Below are 18,150 nucleotides of genomic sequence, written 5' to 3' on the forward strand. Positions count from 1 at the left end.
AGCTACAAAGAGGAGGGAGAAAAATTATTGTTCTTAACCTCTGAGGATAGGACAAGAAGCAATGGACTTAAATTGTTGCAAGGGCATTTTAGGTTGGACATTAGGAAAAACTTCCTGTCAGGGTGGTTAAACACTGGAATAAATTGCCTAGGGAGGTTGTGGAATCTCGATCTTCGGGGATTTTTAAGAGCAGGTTAAATAAACATCTGTCAGGGATGGTCTAGATAATACTTAGTCCTGCCTGGAGTGCAAGGGACTGGACTAGATGACCTCTCAAGGTCCCGTCCATTCTATGATTCCATGATTCTATGTATGCCTTTTTCCAGACTCCTTTCACTTCAACCTCGGTAGCTGCTGCAGCTCTGTCAAACCATGAAACATTACACAATCGTGTCCATACACGTGTTTCCTTGTCACTCCATCAGTCGAACCAATTACAATGGCAATTAAGTCAACCATCTTGAAAACTGGTTCACTAATATAAAAGGAGCAGTCCCGTACTCATTGATTTCCATAGGATTAATCACAAATGACAGTTCCGCTTCATAAATAGAAGTAGCAGGCTTGTACACTCGGTACAAACATCAGATATTGCAAAAATTCTACGGCTCCAGCTATTATGTCTGAAAGTTCATTGAACATTTCTGTCCTCTGCTTTGCTGAACAAACTGCTGCTTGTTGATCTCCATACAGTTTCGGGATTATATGGTACTCTTGATTTTTATGCTTCCATATTACTAATATTAGAGTATACACGGGCAGCATTTCCAAGTTTCCATTGCATTGTAAGTTTGAAGGGTGTGAGAGAATTAATATCTTTCACTGTCATCTTAATCTTGAGAGGAGATTTTCAAGCTAGTGTTTAAATAATGTTATCTTATTTAAAAATGAAGATAGACCTAAAGACTCCCACTGGAAACATCTATAGCAAGAGGGAAATCTGCTTGCTTCCGAAAAAAATGTAAGGGATAGCCATTCAAAAGCTTTCAAATAACTGGCTGCAATGTGAAGTAGGTAGCACGGTCAGAGATTAAATGATTTTAAAAATCCATCAGAGAATGCATAAAGCAGATTACTGGTAAATCAGTGAAAACAGCTTCCAAATAAGGTCTGAGGAGCAAGTGTTGTAGATTAGCTGATACTCATAGTACGGTTAACAGATATAACACCTGCTGCTTGGAGGATGCTTAGCCAGATAAAACCACAACATTTTTTGACCCAACTTCCAGTGTCTCTTTAGGAATGACTGAAATGCAAGAGGTGTTTCAGTTCAGGTTGGAAATGTATTAGAAGAATTGAAGAAATGTTTTCACAATACTTGCGTATACTCCCTGTTCTGAGTCACTTTTGTAAAATCTCCAAAGTTCTAAGAGAAAACGATCATTTATTGCATTTAGTCACAAGACTCACTTTGCACTTCTTCTGAAGAACTTTCTGCACTCCCTCCTGTACTTGTTTCCTTCATGGACCTGGCCTGAACAGATTATGGAAATGAATCTGAAGCTAATATTTGGGGCTAGATATTGGTACAGAGCCTTTCACCTCCAGGTCACCAGTTCCAAGCCAGCCATTTTGGCAGTGCTCAGAAGGGAACACGCAAAGTCTGTTCAGTTTCCCGCCAGAAGCGAGGTAGCAATCTAACGGGACACGTGTCCACTTTACAAGCTGCTCTCACAGCTGACACTTTCGTTAGCTGTATCGTCAGTAGTCCAGGATTGACTGGAGACAAACTGAACCGCTCAGTTTTGGAGGTGGAAAAGTTGGTAATCCCAGTATGTGCCTTGGCAACACACACACACACACACACAAAATCTTTTCCAGTCAAAATGAAGACTAATATTCTCTTTCCCATAGACTATTTTGCCAATAAGCCACAAGGTACTGTTACAGTAAGATAAAATACTTTATTGATATGTAATACAAGAGAAAAAAATACATAAAACTTCCCCCAGTAAGGAAAAATTCAATACTAAAATAGCCCAGTATTAGTATTATCAAAACAATCAAATTTCTTTCCAACCAGAGCTTCAAGTAATGTGATTAGAAAAGATTTTCTAAAAACTAAAGTATACTTGGTGAACTCACACATCTCATGGGACTCCTCTAGGAAACTGAAGGAAAACAAGAATGATCAGTTGTCACACTACAGCTAAATATATTAAACATGCATTTTCACAAGAGTTTGTTTTAGAAGTGCCTGCGTCAACATCCTCTTTTCCATATTTGGAGGTTGCCATTTCAGTGATACAGCAGGAAGCCCACACTCAAGGGCAGAGAGGCTAAACTCTGTTGGAAAACAGGAACCTTAAAAGCTGCCAGGTACAGTTTGGGGGTTTGTATTTTAAACCCAGTTAACATAACTGTAGTTAGATCAAGCACTTACAGAATTTACTGTACAACCCTGAAAGTCTACTTGCAGGAAAATATAGAGGCTGAATTCTGTTCTGTTCCATCCTGCCCTGCATCAGTGCCAGGATGACAGCCTCCTATTTGCTAATTATGGGCAAATGCTTACTGACAAGTGTAACACTTGGTACGGAGCGTAGTACGGAGCTAGCAGGACTACTCTGGCAGCAAGGAGCATTATATCCAATAAGTAATACTTACAGGGTCAGGCTCTACTCTGTTTATTCTGAGACACTAAGAAAAACCAGTGACTTTTGTGGCTAGACTCTTGTTTTACTGCCATTTTCCTCGAAATAGTCCCAATTTTTGTATTTCCTTCCATAAAACTTGGCTGTAGATATTTCATTCTTTGGCAATATTGCACTTCCACTTAAAAAAATATGAAGCTCTGTTTTGTTTAACATGTGAATTCCAAATTAGATTTCTCTATGAATCTTACTATTTGCATCTTTCCCCATAAATAATCAAAAATTGATTATAGTACATAATTTACAGTGTTAATAAACCAGAAAAACCTCTTAAGCTTTTGCTGGAAATTGGTTGACCATCTGACACTTGAACTAGATAATGTACAACTTTATCAAGTGTGTTACTCAAACAATCTAGGTCCATTTTATGCATAATGAAATTTGAAAAAGTACATAAGAATAAAAATTGGACTATTGCATTTGAGACTGAATTGCTGTTCTACATTCATGATCTACTCCAGTCCTGCTGTTTCTTAGCCTATTGAAATCAGTGTTACAAAGCTTTAATGAAAAAATATATCTTGTAAAAAAGCATAAATGTTAGTGTCTGATGGAAAAAACTGATTTGTACCTCTAGTAAAATGCGAAGGCACTAAATCTTAAATTACTTAAATAAAAGAATGTAACCTGGCCAGCCAAGCTACAATGTATACCTTGACGCTATCCATCTTGTTCTGTAGTTGATCTACTGTCAATCTGCTGATCAACTTAATATGATCACAAAAAGCACACTTTTTAACCATTAAAAAAAAAAATCCAACAGTTACAGTATTTCAGCCACAGTCACTTCAGTTTAAGTTCACTGTCATTCACCCTTTGGAAATTAACAATAGGATCAATTTGGAGGTGTTGTATTTGAGTTTATTTATTTATTCTAAAATGGTCAATCAGACACTAGAAGAATGTAACTACTATGTCATCATTTTGACTGCCAGCTTATACACCAATTGTAAAATAAATTCTACACACTTTATAATCCACATATTTGAAACATCTAATATTAACTAAAACAATTGCCCTATTGTTCTATTTTACAAGGGGTAAATGACTTCAGCCTCCTAGTGTTTTTCATACTTGGAATAATTTTTTTGGGGGGTGCATTCTTTTTACAGTTACCACGCCACGAAAAAGAGAAAGGCCATGAAGGTTAATACAGCTGTAACCACAGCACTCCTACAGGATGCAACAGCCATGCTACAGAACCAGCACTAAGCATATTAACAAACAAGCCCCTGTCTCATGCGAATGATCTGGAGTAAGGCAGCTTGAACATCTTCATCCATGTGGCCCTGGAAGTGGGGACAGGATTTTTTAAAAACCACACTGCATTATTCATGACTAAAATTAAAACAAATACCCTCCCAAAATGAATGCATGGTCAATCACCATCTCATTGGTAAAACTGAATTTAATTAACCTTATTAATGACTTTGTGTCAGCAGAGTTAATTTCCAACTTTGCAGCACAGTGGCAAATTTCCTGTTTGAAATCACTGTTTTGATTTAGAGATGTTGCTGTTCATATCTTCTGGACTGCCTTGCAGCTTCCTGCAATTATCTACAGCACTCAGCTATGATGGTGACTAGTATAAGAGTCATATTTAGGATCTGAAATTGCACAGCTTCTCAGCTGAACCATGTTATTGTAACTTGCTGCAGCCAGTAATTATAGGGAAAATTTACTCGTCTTTGCATAAATTCATATTCCCTATTCAAAAGAAACAGGAGAGTTGAAAGTTCCCAACACTCATGCAACTCCTCCAGTGCACTATTTGGGATATGGACATGTATTGATAGCACCGTATTATCCCCCTTAAAGTGGGTCACCACTGTATGTTGTCTAGATGTTCATAAAAAGTGACAAGCAGATGAAGGCAAACACTAAATTTAACATGCTGCGGTGCTCTTTTCCTTCTCAGTTTCCTTCTGGAGCAATACCAGGCACCGCAAAAAGCCTTTTACAATAATTTAATGTGCATACAGGAAGCACTGACATTAGATATTACTCATTCACACACATTTACTTTGAAAGAGAATTTTCTAAAAAAAAAAAAAAAAAAAAAAAAGACCTAACATCGAAAACGAGTAACTTAATTTTTATAGACCCGCTAACATACCTGCACAGCACTAAGAAGATGTGTCCGATAAATTGAAATTACTTCTTGGTGCTGTCTATCAGCATCCTGTATGTAGAAGGGTGGGGGAATGTGGAGAGAAGAATGTCAATATTTTCAAGATCAATTCTTCGTATAATTACAGCTTTGCTTGTTTGACTTTGCTTATTTAAGTGTCGCATGACCTTAGAATTTCAAGGTTAGTTGTTTATAAAACCCTAACCGAAAAATGGAGCCTTTCAGCTTTAGCGTCAGCTTGAAGTGTTTTGCCTTGAAATAGGGCTTTCTCCACACCAGCCCAGGTGTTACCACCACCAACCTACTTGGACAAGAATAGAATTTGACTTCTGTTCAGAAGCCCCTGACTCAAGTCCCAATTTAAACTCACTTTATCACACTATGGGGGATGCTGCACACACTACCACGAATGTGACCCAATTCGATATAGATTTACACATACACCTCTACCCCGATATAATGCGGTCCGATATAACGCCGTAAAGCAGCGCTCCGGGGAGCGGGGCTGCTTTACCTCGTTACAGCCGAATTCGAGTTACCGCAAGCGGCTCCTCTGCGCCCTCCCCCCACTACTTGCTGCGGCCCCCCTGCCCCAGCTCACCTCCGCCTCCTCCCACGAGCACGCCGCTGCTCCGCTTCTCCCCCCTCCCTCCCAGGCTTGCCGCGCCAAACAGCTGATTGGCGTGGCAAGCCGGCAAGGAAGGGGGGGAGAAGCGGAGTGGCGGCGGCACGCTCGGGGGAGGAGGCGGAGCGGAGGTGAGCTGGGGTGGGGAGCAGTTCCTCTCCCTACCCCGATATAACGCGGTGTCACCTTTAAGACGGTAAGATTTTTTGGTTCCCGAGAACTGCGTTATATGGGGCTAGAGGGTGTATGTGTAACTTTGCTCTCATGAGTAGTTTCACTGAAGTCAACAGTGCTACTACACACATGAACAAAGATACGTTTAGGGACATTTATACTAAAGCCCTAGCACTTACTACCACAAACTCCAGTGAGGCTATGTACAGAACTACTCACAACAGTAAGCAGCACACTGGAATAAGCGTTTGCAGGCTTGGACACAACAGGTGGGAGGACACCTCCCAGCACAGGTAACTCTGTGACAAGCAGTAACTCCGCCAGAATTAGTGTGCGAAAAGTATCAGTACACACAGGGGCTTGTGCTAACCACTTGAATACAATCCAGCCCATTTCTCCCGCTTGCGTACTGAGGCTGCTAGGCCAACCCACCACCTTTGCCATTGCAGCCCCACTGCTGTTTCTAGCAGATTAGCTCAAACAGAGCTAGCACAGGTCAGTGGTACCCAAACTGGAAAGCACCCTCCTAGTGTCTGACAACCCTGAGATTGTTAATCCCCTGGGACAGAGACTACCTTCCTTTGTGTTATACGGCACGGAATTCACTGCTGGCATGTGCAGTACACAATCTTACTGCAGCACCTGCACACAGGACTTATTCACTGATTTTGGATTAATACTGCAGGACGAGAACACTTCATTTGGACAGGTTTTTCCAAAAGACACTGCTACTTCTCCTCATGGGTACAGGAAAGCTGGGGCAAGTAGAAACCTCCAAAACTGTTCTATCGCAAAGAAATCACGTAACCACCACCATACTGGGTCAGACCAAAGGTCCATCTAGCCCAGTCTTCTGACAGTGGCCAGTGCCAGGTGCCCCAGAGGCAATGAACAGAACAGGTCATCATCAAGTGATCCACCCCCTGTCACCCATTCCCAGCTTCTGGCAAACAGAGGCTAGGGACACCATTCCTGCCCATCCTGGCTAATAGCCACTGATGGACCTATCCTCCATTAATTTATCCAGTTCTTTTTTAAACCCTGTTATAGTCTTGGCCTTCACAACATCCTCTGGCAAGGAGTTCCACAGGTTGACTCTGTGTTGTGTGAAGAAATACTTCCTTTTATTTGTTTGAAACCTGCTGCCCGTTAATTTCATTTGGTGACCCCTAGTTCTTGTGTTATGAGAAGGAGTAAATAACACTTCCTTATTTACTTTCCCCACACCTCTATAATTTTATAGACCTCTATCATATCCCCCCTTAGATGTCTTTTTTTCCAAGCTGAGAAGTCCCAGTCTTATTAATCTCTCCTCATATGGCAGCTGTTCCATACGCCTAATCATTTTTATTGATTTTTCTGAACCTTTTCCAATTCCAGTATATCCTTTTTGAGATGGGGCGACCACATCTGCATGCAGTATTCAAGATGTGGGAGTGCCATGGATTTATGTAAAGGCAATATGATATTTTCTGTCTTATTATCCATCCCTTTCTTAATGATTCCCAACATTCTGTTTGCTTTTTTGCCACACATTGAGTGGATGTTTTCAGAGAACTATCCACAATGACTCTAAGATCTCTTTCTTGAGTGGTAACAGCTAATTTAGACCCCATCATTTTATATGCATAGTCAGGATTATGTTTTCCAATTTGCATTTATCAACATTGAATTTCATCTGCCATTCTGTTGCCCAGTCACCCGGTTTTGAGAGATCCTTCTGTAGCTCTTCGCAGTCTGCCTGGGACTTAACTATATTGAGAAGTTTTGTATCATCTGCAAATTTTGCCACCTCACTGTTTACCCCTTTTTCCAGATCACGTTAAACAATGCCATTCTTTTCCTCAGAGGATCCTACCTTCCTGCCCATCCCATTTCCCCACTCCTAAACAACATATATTAAAACTTATTCCACCACTTCTGACAAAAATAGTAACATGCCTTATGACAGAGCTCTGGAGCAAAGTTCTATGTAAGTACTTACAGCCAGCTGCTGCTGCAGGGTTTTCACCTGGTGCTGGAGCATTTCAACTTGTTGGTTCTGTCTCTTTGAGGGAACCCCACAGGTGTATGTAAGCTGAGACAGGCCATTAAGAGCCTGCTTTAGTCGTTCTACATCATTAAGCAGCTCTGTTATCTGTAAGAGAAATACAAAGATTATAATGTTTCATTTTCTGAACATATTTATAAGAGAATATTAGTTTGCAAGATCAACTAAAGGTTAACAAGTATATGAGGACATCATTATATTGACCTCATCAATCTTGGTTTACTAGAAAAGTCTGTAAGAGAAAAAGAGAGATGCTTTGAAAATATATCAAATATTTTGCTCTCAGCTTCTTAGGATTCAGAAATCTGTAAGACATAGCCCATAGGTCAACCAGCCACTTATCTTCAGTGTGCAAATTAGCTAAGGCCCAGATTTCAAAGCAGGGCATCAGCCTTATCTTTTTTTGCAGGCGCAATGCCCACAAGTGAGACTGCCCTTAGGAAATTTGGCCATAAAGGTATCCAATTCTTCAGAGAAAGAGTACACACAGTACACATTTAACTACAGAATTAGCAGCTACTACTAGATGCGAAAACCTAGTTCTTTGGATGGTATAAAGTGCATATAACATTAATTCAGAAAGATACTGTAGGATAAAGTTATAATGCAGTGCTCCTTAATCCTAGTATAACAATAATGCGTCTTGTTTTAAAACTAAAATATCTTCATTAAATAGCATTAAGAAAACTGCAAGTCTTTTTCATCACATATTCATAATGCCTTAAATCTTCTCTTACATTGACTTCCCAATATCATTTGGTGTTAAACTGGCAAGCAACAGTGTCAAAATGACAAGGCAACACACAAAGGAAGCGGAGTATTACTTTTTTCAGATTATTTTAAAAAACAAAGTCTGCTAGTGGATGTAGTATTAATATTTTGAATTTGAATAATATGCATTTAAAACTTGAAAATTCTAGTAAAACAGAAATTTGAATAGTTCTGTGTTAGGGAGCAAAATTTTGGGGGAATTAAATAGCACTTTGCATAACAGCACACAAAACTGGTCCTCAGCTTTGAGAATTTGGACCAAATTCAGATGCCTACACTTAGGTGTGTAAGTGAGTGTGTTTAGGTAACTACATTTGCAAATTTGGCCCTTTGGATCTAAAGAGAGGCAGTTAGTACTGTTAAATATTGAACACTTTCTGCCTACCTTGTTATCTTTTGCTTCCACTTGCTTTGCAGATTCCTGTATTCTTTTTTGCAAGTCAGTAATTGTTGTCAAAGATTTATCACATCTCTCTTTCTGGTCCTTAATTTCTTGTTCAATGCTGAAGCTTCTTGACTGCAACAATTCCTTTTCATCTTTTGCAGAAAGCTCTTCCTTTTTGGCTTGCAAAGCCTTTTCACACATTTCCTCATATTTTCTATTCAAGCTGGCTAAGTTTCCAGCGATGCTAGTAACCTGGGTCTCTAAGGCACTTTTCATGGATTTATACTCTGACATATCAACTACTTCTTTGCTCTCCAGTTCAGTTAAAGCTCGTTTAGTATTTTGAATCTCAGACTGGAGTTTAGAGATTTCCTCACTTTTTGCTTGGTTTTCTTCCACTTCCTTTTTCAAGCTAGTTTTGACTGCTACAATTTCTTTTTCAAATGCTTCTTTCATCTGCGTGTGTTCTGCCAAAGATATTGAGGAGTTATGTAGACCTGCTAATTCCTGCTGCAGTTCTCTTACCTTTTCTAGTTCTCGGTCATAACATGCCTTTTTACTATTGAGGTCTTCTTTTAGTTCCTCTATTGTGCGGCCAAGCGTTCTCTTCAAGGCTTCAAACTGTTCCACTGGAACATAGTGACCCTGCATGCGAGTTTGCATAGCAAGGGCCTCAGAAATCTGTTTAGCACTCTCTTCTTGTAGCTTGTCTTTTTCATGTTTTATCTCTGTGTATTTTTGCAGTAATTCTCTCAATTGCTTATTCAGTTCTTCCATTTTGCTGGTGAACATTTTTTCCATTTCATGGGATTTCTCAGCAAGAATGTAATTTTGTTGCAAGTCGTTTTCCATAGACAAAAACCCGTCCTTTAACTTCTCATTTTCCTGTTTGTGTTTCTGCATCTCCTCCTCACATTCTCTGCATCTCTGTGTCTGGTCTAGCAACTGTTGTTTTAGTTCTTTCACCATGGCTTCAAAGTTTCTCTCTCTCTCTTCAAAGCAGGCAACAGAGGCATATTTTGACTTAATGCATTCTTGAATTGTGTCAAGTTCCTTCTTCTGAGCTTCAATTTCTGCATGTAACTGTAAGATTTCCTCTTGGCCTCTCTTGTATTTAGCCAGTGACTCAGTGTTGTTGTCCTGTAACTCTTGCATGCTTTTATTTAAGGTAGACACCTTACTCTCATGATCTTTTAAACTTACATACTCTGTTTGTATGTGGTTCTGTAGGAGTCTCAGTTTCTTTTTCAAAGTTCCATTCTCTTCGTTTACTCTCATAAATTCTCGCTTTAGATCTTCAGTTTTTTCCTTCAGAATTGACAACTCTCTATTAGTCTTTTCTAATGTGCTGTTCAAGACTGTTTTAATCTCCTCATGTGTTTTGGCAGGTATGTATTGATCATTCAGAGAGTCCTTCAGAGTTGTGTTTTCAGACACTAGTTTGGAGACTTTTGCCTGTTCAGCATCATATTTTAGATGAAGCTCAGCAAGCTGCCTTTTAAGTTCCACAACGTTGGATTTTAAGGCTGCCACTTCTTTTTCGTGCTTTTCTGGAGACATGTACACAGCCTGGAAGTGACTTACAGTCTCACTTAAACTGGTCTTTTCCATCAGCAGCTTCTCAGCTTCTGCTTTGTTTTCATTGTACTTTTGCGTTACTTCAGCAAGTTTTTTGGTCAGATCCACAATAGTCAGATCATTTGTTTTTTTCATTTCTTCATTCAGTTTTAAAGGCACATATTGGCTTTTAATCTCAGTTGTTAAAGTGTGTATTTGCTGCTTAAGCAGCTTGTTGTCCATGTGCACCCTTTCCACTTCCTTCTGCAATGTCTGATTCTTTGACAATTCAGAAATCGTTTTTTCCAGTTCTTCAGTTTTTTTCTCAAATCTGCCCCTCATTTGTTCATGTTCCTCTGGCCTCACATACTGAGAAAATTTAGCTTTCTGACTCTCAAATTCCCTCTTTAAGAGCCGAAGCTCTGCCTGCAGTTTTTCATACTCTCTTTCCATCTCTGCTAATTTCTTTGCTTTCTCATTCACTTCAGTTGATAATAAACTCTTCATATTTTCAAATTTCTCAACAGGTACAGAGAGGACTAACTTTGCTGCCATTTCTTTTAGCTGTCCTTGTACCTCCACGACATTTCTCCCACTCTTCTCTCGCTCCATCTCTAACTTACCAAGTTCCTTCTGCAACCTTTTGTTTTCCTCCAACAGCCTCCCCTCATCTCTCCTAAATTCCGCAACTAACAATTCATTTTGCTTGATTTGGTTCCTTAGCTTGCCTACTTCTGCAGAAGCTCCTTCATATTTTGCTTTCATGTCTTTCAACTGATCCTTTAGATCTTCTGTTAACTTATTGCTTCCTATAGCTGCTTCGTTAGTCAGGTGATCTTTCAGCGCAAGAAAGTGGGTTTGCATTTGCTTTACTTTGCCTTCTGAGTCAAACATTCTCTTCTGCACATCTTTTAAAGCATCCTCCAATTGCTTTATCTGTCCATCAGATTCCTCCTTGGTTCTTTCACACTCTGATGTCAAAGCTTTGCATTCAGCTACCTTATGAGACAGCTCTTTCTGAAGTTTTCTTATTTCTTCTTTTGCTGTGCCATAAGAGATTCTCATGTTGTCTAGCTCTCTCTTTAGAATTTCATTCTCGGAACTGGAGGATTGGCTAGATAGTGACAGTTCCAGTGGTCTCAGCACAGACTTGGTCTGCAGATTAGTTGGCAGAGAAATAGATACATGCTTAAAAAGAGAAATTTGTTCAATTTACTCTTCATATTTTTTCATACATTACTTCTTTAATTATGCTCATCTAAAACATATACGCTTTACCTCCATTGTATATTTCAGATTTACAAGCAGTTTATAATTTGTGAGCAGGAACAATTAATGCAGGTAATTTAGACCAGGAATCCAAAATATATTTTGGCTTATATAAGCAAAACTATCAGTATTACAGAGAAACTATGCAACTTTACTTGTAGCCATCATTCAAACATCTAGAAGTTGAATGATCTGAAGATGTTAAGAGTATAAAATAAATGTAAGTGTACTGAATGCATGCACATTTTTCATCATTTAGGAACTGAGCCCACTCTCATAAGAGTCAGTGAAAAAATCCCCACTGGGCTACACTATAAATTGAACTGGGCCCTAAAGGTGTAGTTTGTTTTCACTGGAATTCAACGGACAAATTATGCTAAACTTCAGGGGAATTTAAAGGAGAAAAGCTGTGGAGAAGGGTAACTGATTGTACTTTAATGTTATGAAATGGTCTGCTCCAGTGCTGTCAAAAACTAGGAAAAAAAAATTCCCCGATTACAAATACTGTAGTGCAATCTCTATCATGAAAGTTGAACTTACAAATGTAGAATTATGTACAAAAAAACCCCCTGCATTCAAAAATAAAACCATGTAAAACTTTAGAGCCTACATATCCACTCAGTCCTACTTCTTGTTCAGCCAATTGCTCAGACAAACAAGTTTGTTTGCATTTGCAGGAGATAATGCTGCCCGTTTCTTCTATACAATGTCACCTGAAAGTGAGAACAGGCATTTGCATGGCACTGTTGTAGCCAGCATTGCAAGATATTTACATGCCAGATGCGCTGAAGATTCATATGTCCCTTCATACTTCAACCACCATTCCAGAGGACATGCGTCCATGCTGATGACGGGTTCTGCTTGATAACAATCCAAAACAGTACAGACCGACGCATGTTCATTTTCATCATCTGAGTCAGCTGCCACCTGCAGAGGGTTGATTTTCTTTTTTGGTGGTTTGGGTTCTGTAGTGTCCGCATTGGAGTGTTGCTCTTTTAAGACTTCTGAAAGCATGCTCCACACCTCGTCCCTCTCAGATTTTAGAAGGCACTTCAGATTCTTAAATCTTGGGTCCAGTGCTGTAGCTATCTTTAGAAATTTAACATTGGTATCTTCTTTGCATTTTGTCAGATTTGCAGCGAAAGTGTTCTTAAAATGAACAACATGTGTTGGGTCATCATCTGACACTGCTATAACATGAAATATATGGCAGAATGCGGGTAAAACAGAACAGGAGATATACAATTCTCCCCCCAAGGAGTTCAGTCACAAATTTAATTAACACTTTTTTTTTTTTTTTTTAACAAGTGTCATCAGCATGGAAGCATGTCCTCTGGAACGATGGCCAGAGCATGAAGATGCATATGAATCTTTAGCGCATTTGGCATATAAATATCTTGTGGTGCCAGGTACAAGACTGCCATGTGAACGCCTGTTCTCACTTTCAGGTGACATTGTAATTAAGAAGTGGGCGGCATTATCTCCCGAAAACGCAAACAAACTTGTTTCTCTTAGTGATTGGCTGAACAAGACATCTCGTAGGACTGAGTGGTCTTGTAGGCTCTAACGCAGGGGTTGGGAACCTTTCAGAAGTGGTGTGCCGAGTCTTCATTTATTCACTTTAATTTAAGGTTTCGCGTGTCAGTAATACATTTTAAAGTTTTTAGAAGGTCTCTTTCTATAACTCTATAATATATAACTAAAGTATTGTTGTATGTAAAGTAAATAAGGTTTTTAAAATGTTTAAGAAGCTTCATTTAAAATTAAATTAAAATGCAGAGCCCCCCGGACCGGTGGCCAGGACCCAGGCAGTGAGAGTGCCACTGGAAATCAGCTCAGATGCCGCCTTTGGCACATGTGCCCTAGGTTGCCTACCCCTGCTCTAACGTTTTACATTGTTTTGTTACTGAGTGCAGTTATGTAAGAAAAAAACCCTACATTTGTAAGTTGCACTTTCATGATAAAGAGATTGCACTACCATACATGCATGAGGTGAACTGAAAAATACTATTTCTTTTGTGTATCATTTTTACAGTGCAAATATTTGTAATAAAAAATATAAAATGAGCAGTATACACTTCGTATTTTGTGTTGTAATTGAAATTGATATATTTGAAAATGTAGAAAAACATCCAAAAATATTTAATATATTTCAATTGGTATTCTATTGTTTAACAGTGCAATTAATTGTGATTAATTTTTTAATCGTGATTAATTTTTTTTTTTTTTTAAGTTAACTGCGATTAATCAACAGCCCTACTTCCTAACTGTCATGGTGGTTAAGCACTGGAATAAATTGCCTAGGGAGGTTGTGGAATCTCCATCATTGGAGATTTTTAAGAGCAGGTTAGACAAACACCTGTCAGGAATGGCTTAGGTAATACTTAGTCCTGCCATGAGTGCAGGGACTGGACTAGTTAAGCTCTCAAGATCCCCTCCAGTTCTATGACTGTTCGCTTGAGCCCAAATTACCAAACGATCCAGATTTGTCATCTTCATTATTTACTACTCCCCCAATTTTTGTCTCCTCTGAAAACTTTCAGTTACGATTTTTTTCTTCCAGGTCACTGATAAATATGTTGAATAGTGTAGGGCCAAGAACTAAGCCCTGCGGGACCCCACTAGAAACACACCCACTCTATGATTCCTCATTTACAATTACATTGAGACCTATCAGTTAGCCAGGTTTTTATCATTTCAATGTGTGCCATGTTAATTTTATATCATTCTAGTTTTTAAATCAAAATTTCATGGGGTACCAAGTCAAACACTTTATAGAAGTCTAATTATACTACAAATCAGCACTATTACGTTAATCAACCACATTCGTAATCTCAAAGAAAAAAAAAAGATATCCAGTTAGACAGGATCTATTTTCCGTAACCACATATTACCACCCTCCTTCAATTCTTTATTCATTGAGTCCCATATCAACAACAGGGTCAAAGGCTATATTGGAACTGAGCCACAAATTAAACAGCTATGCCACACATTTCCTCTAGAGGGCACTAGAAGTTACAAAAACAGCTTAGTGAGATTAATATAGTGTTTATTATAGAATACATTTCTGTCTTACAACTGTACCTACTTCAAGCACTGTTTACATGCCCAGGAATACATATAGAAAGAGATACATCACAAATATCCACACACAATGTTAATATAGTCTTACCTGTGATTCTGTAGCAAATACTTGACCCTGTTTAACCAGCATATCTTCTTTCCCTAGATTACCATAGAATAAGGGATAAAATAAAAACCTCTTCTTTCAAATAGCCATAGGACACCTTACTTCAATGAGTAGCCCCTTCTGACTTGCATACAGGTTCATGACAGACCAAATAATGATTTATTTTGTTTTACTACATAGATATTAATGCTGTGCTCATTCAGATTAGTTGGTAATCAAACTTGAAAATTAAAAGTATACCCAAATCAAAAGAGGGGTGGTTTGTGAGCTCAAAAGCTTAAGAATACACACTACAAAGCACTTGTAAATATGGATAGATAAGCTTGCACCAAAGCCTTTCAATCATTCGTATAGAAACTCACATTTAAGAAATATTCTACCAGCCATTCATACATAATATTAACTTATAAAACTAACACTGGACTTTTAAAAAAAATCTCTTTAAATTGGGCCAACAAATCTCTTTTTAAAGATAATTAACATCATTGATAAGAGCTCAGATTCTACAGCAACAAACACCAATATAGATTCTGAACAAAAAACTTGACTAAATCAAGAACCTAAGACTAGTGATCTTATATGTTGTTCTCAATCTTTGTATATTTACAACATAACTATTCAAGTTGTCTTTTATCAACTATTCTATTTTTTATTTAAATTGGTTTAGCAAAATTCACCCCCTATTATTACAGAATATGCATGCCCGTCCCTGTCAACTAGTCAGAGGATTAATGTTAGCTCACCCTTTGCTGGGGGGTTAAATGAGATCTGGATACCTATTCAGGACAGGAACATCTACCCTCAAAGAATAAATCTGAGTGTACAGAAGCGAGACCTATAGGTTAAATCCAGTTACTATTAAGATTAGCATGAGACTAGAAAGAAAAACAGAAATAAAGGGCAACGGTTTCACTTGAATTTTTTGAGACTGCATAATGCATTTAAAGAGAGAGAAATTCTAAAAATAAAATTAAACACTGTTACCAAAATCACTTCCAGAGCCCAGATAGTCACGCTGAAATGAAAAAACAGATTGCAGCAATTGAGATAAAAATAAAATATTCATTTTGTTCTAATTTTACATACAGAATGAGATGCTAATACAGGTACCTAATTTTCAGTTACAGTTTCAGTGGCATAAGATGTCTTTCAGGACAATTATATTTTTGTTTTTAATGATATAACTGGTATTATTGCCACAATATTTATGAAAAAATACATATTTATTGTTTGAGTTGAACTACAACATACCTCATAGTGTTTAAGTTTAGATTTCAGAGCTTCAATACTTCTTAAACTTTCTTCCTGCTGTTTTTCCTTGGCTGTTAAGAGTCTTCTCAGCTCATCTTTCTGAAGAACAAGAGATGGTTCTGTTTGAGATCAGCTATTCAGCACTATATCCAGACCCGTAAGCATTTAGAACACTTATTAAAATCCCGAGTTAAAGTTTCAGGGGCTCTCCCATTAGAGGTTAGCGGTCAGAATCCCTTGCTTTCCAATGCCATAGATTTCTGACATGAACATCTGTACATTTAATAATCAAGTGAACATGTAACCTTGGCAAAGACAAAACATGGATAACATGGCTGCATGCACCAGAAGTCTGCTGTGTTAATGAGAGTCACTACTTTAGTATTGAAAGAGCTATAAAATGAGCAATCTAATTCAAAGATGCATTGGTGTGCTTTACACAACATCCTTGTGACAAGATCTATGGTGGTGATGCCAGGAATCTATGTAACTCGTACAAAGCAACACTAAATTTAAATAATTTTGGCTCTCATTAATCAAAAGCTATTGCCTTCACTGTACACAAGTGGAAAATATGGGAAAGAATTCATACGGTCAAAAATACAGCTGTGCGACTTTTGTATGGAAAGGTGAACGTGTAGCATTTTAGTTTTGAAGTGGCAATGGTTAAAGCTGCTGTGTAAATGACATAATAAAAGTCATAAGATGAACAAAGGGAATTATTTTACTCAAGCTAAAAGTTAATACTCAAATTTAAGGTGGAGAGGTGAAAAATGAGTTTTCCTACCTCACTTTCAAGATCATCTGCAACCATTTGCTCCTAGAAGGCAACCAAAAATCCCACGTCCCCCACCCCCACAAAATCATTTCAGTTATATGTTAACAGGGTTTTGTGTGTATTTGATAAAACAATCACTATATTTTAGTCCAGAATGATACCTGCTGCCAACATGTCTTTCCCTTTCATTTTCCACGTTCCTCTAATTTTTGGCAGGGAAGCACCTGCAATCTGCCATATTCCAAATAAAAAAAAGCAGGAATTACATAATGTTGAAGTCTTAAAATGCATGCTAATATGGCAGATTGTGCTTCCAAATTATTGAGGTATGCATCCTTTCTTGAGTTATTTAACACATTTTTTAGAACATAAGAACGGCTATACTGGGTCAGACCAAAGGTCCATCAAGCCCAGTATCCTGTCCTCTTGACAGTGGCCAATGGCAGGTGCCCAAAAGGGAATGAACAGACAGGTAATCATCAAGTGATCCATGCCCTGTCACCCAATCCCAGCTTCTGGCAAACAGAGGCTAAGGACAGCATTCCTGCCCATCCTGGCTAATAATCATTGATGGACCTATCCTCCATGAATCTATCTAGCTCCCTTCTGAACTCCACAACACCCTCTGGCAAGGAGTTCCAGAGGCTGACAGTGCATTATGTGAAAAAATACTTTCTTGTGTTTGTTTTAAACCTGCTACCTATTAATTTCATTTGTTCTTGTATTAGGAGAAGGAGTAAATAACACTTCCTTATTCACTTTCTCCACATCTCATGATTTTATAGACCTCTATCATGTCCCGCCTTAGTCGCCTCTTTTCCATGCTGAAAAGTCCCAGTCTTATTAATCTCTCCTCATATGGAAGCCATTCCATACCCCTAATCATTTTTGTTGCCCTTTTCTGAACCTTTTCCAATTCCAATTTGATGATTTTGGATGAAAATGAACGCTAGACATGTTTCTCTTGGTGCTGCTGCTCAAAGTAGTTAAAGGTTCACTTTGTTGTAATCATGACCATCAGGTATGAACATACCAATGGATGCTTATAACACACTGGAACTGAGTTATGCATACACATGTACACGCTTGATTTTTTGATTACTGCTGTTTAACTGATTACTGCTATTTAAGTTTAAAAAGTACTTGTGAAGGAAGTGCAGGGGCAAAACATGGCTTCCAGTAAACAAGGGGTTAACTCCAGCTTTATTTTCCTCTTCCATTCTACAAGCTCTCAGAGGGCTGTAAAGGCAGAGGGGGGATACACAATGCCTCTGGATGAGAGCTGTGAGAGCCCCAGGTTGGGAATCTTGGTTTC

At 38.5% G+C, this 18,150-nt stretch overlaps 1 protein-coding gene across 4 annotated transcripts in view; it reads right to left on the bottom strand.

The window, feature by feature from the left end:
• Positions 1 to 1,889: 1,889 nt before the first annotated feature.
• UACA (uveal autoantigen with coiled-coil domains and ankyrin repeats) overlaps positions 1,890 to 18,150 on the bottom strand; it is a 72,507-nt gene continuing 56,246 nt past the window's right edge. For 2 of the 4 annotated variants that reach the window (XM_073304514.1, XM_073304515.1), the window contains exons 12-19: positions 16,845 to 16,877; positions 16,058 to 16,156; positions 15,791 to 15,821; positions 14,789 to 14,841; positions 8,791 to 11,535; positions 7,569 to 7,721; positions 4,771 to 4,836; positions 1,890 to 3,943 (exon numbers count right to left, since the gene is read on the bottom strand). In XM_073304514.1, the coding sequence (XP_073160615.1) occupies positions 3,872 to 3,943; positions 4,771 to 4,836; positions 7,569 to 7,721; positions 8,791 to 11,535; positions 14,789 to 14,841; positions 15,791 to 15,821; positions 16,058 to 16,156; positions 16,845 to 16,877 (3,252 nt within the window). In that variant the 3' untranslated portion in view covers positions 1,890 to 3,871. The remainder of the gene's footprint in view (positions 3,944 to 4,770; positions 4,837 to 7,568; positions 7,722 to 8,790; positions 11,536 to 14,788; positions 14,842 to 15,790; positions 15,822 to 16,057; positions 16,157 to 16,844; positions 16,878 to 18,150) is intronic. The other 2 variants (XM_073304518.1, XM_073304516.1) reach the window with 2 other exon arrangements.

The sequence above is a fragment of the Lepidochelys kempii genome, chromosome 10, assembly GCF_965140265.1.
Source record: "Lepidochelys kempii isolate rLepKem1 chromosome 10, rLepKem1.hap2, whole genome shotgun sequence".
NCBI classification, from domain to species: Eukaryota; Metazoa; Chordata; order Testudines; family Cheloniidae; genus Lepidochelys; species Lepidochelys kempii.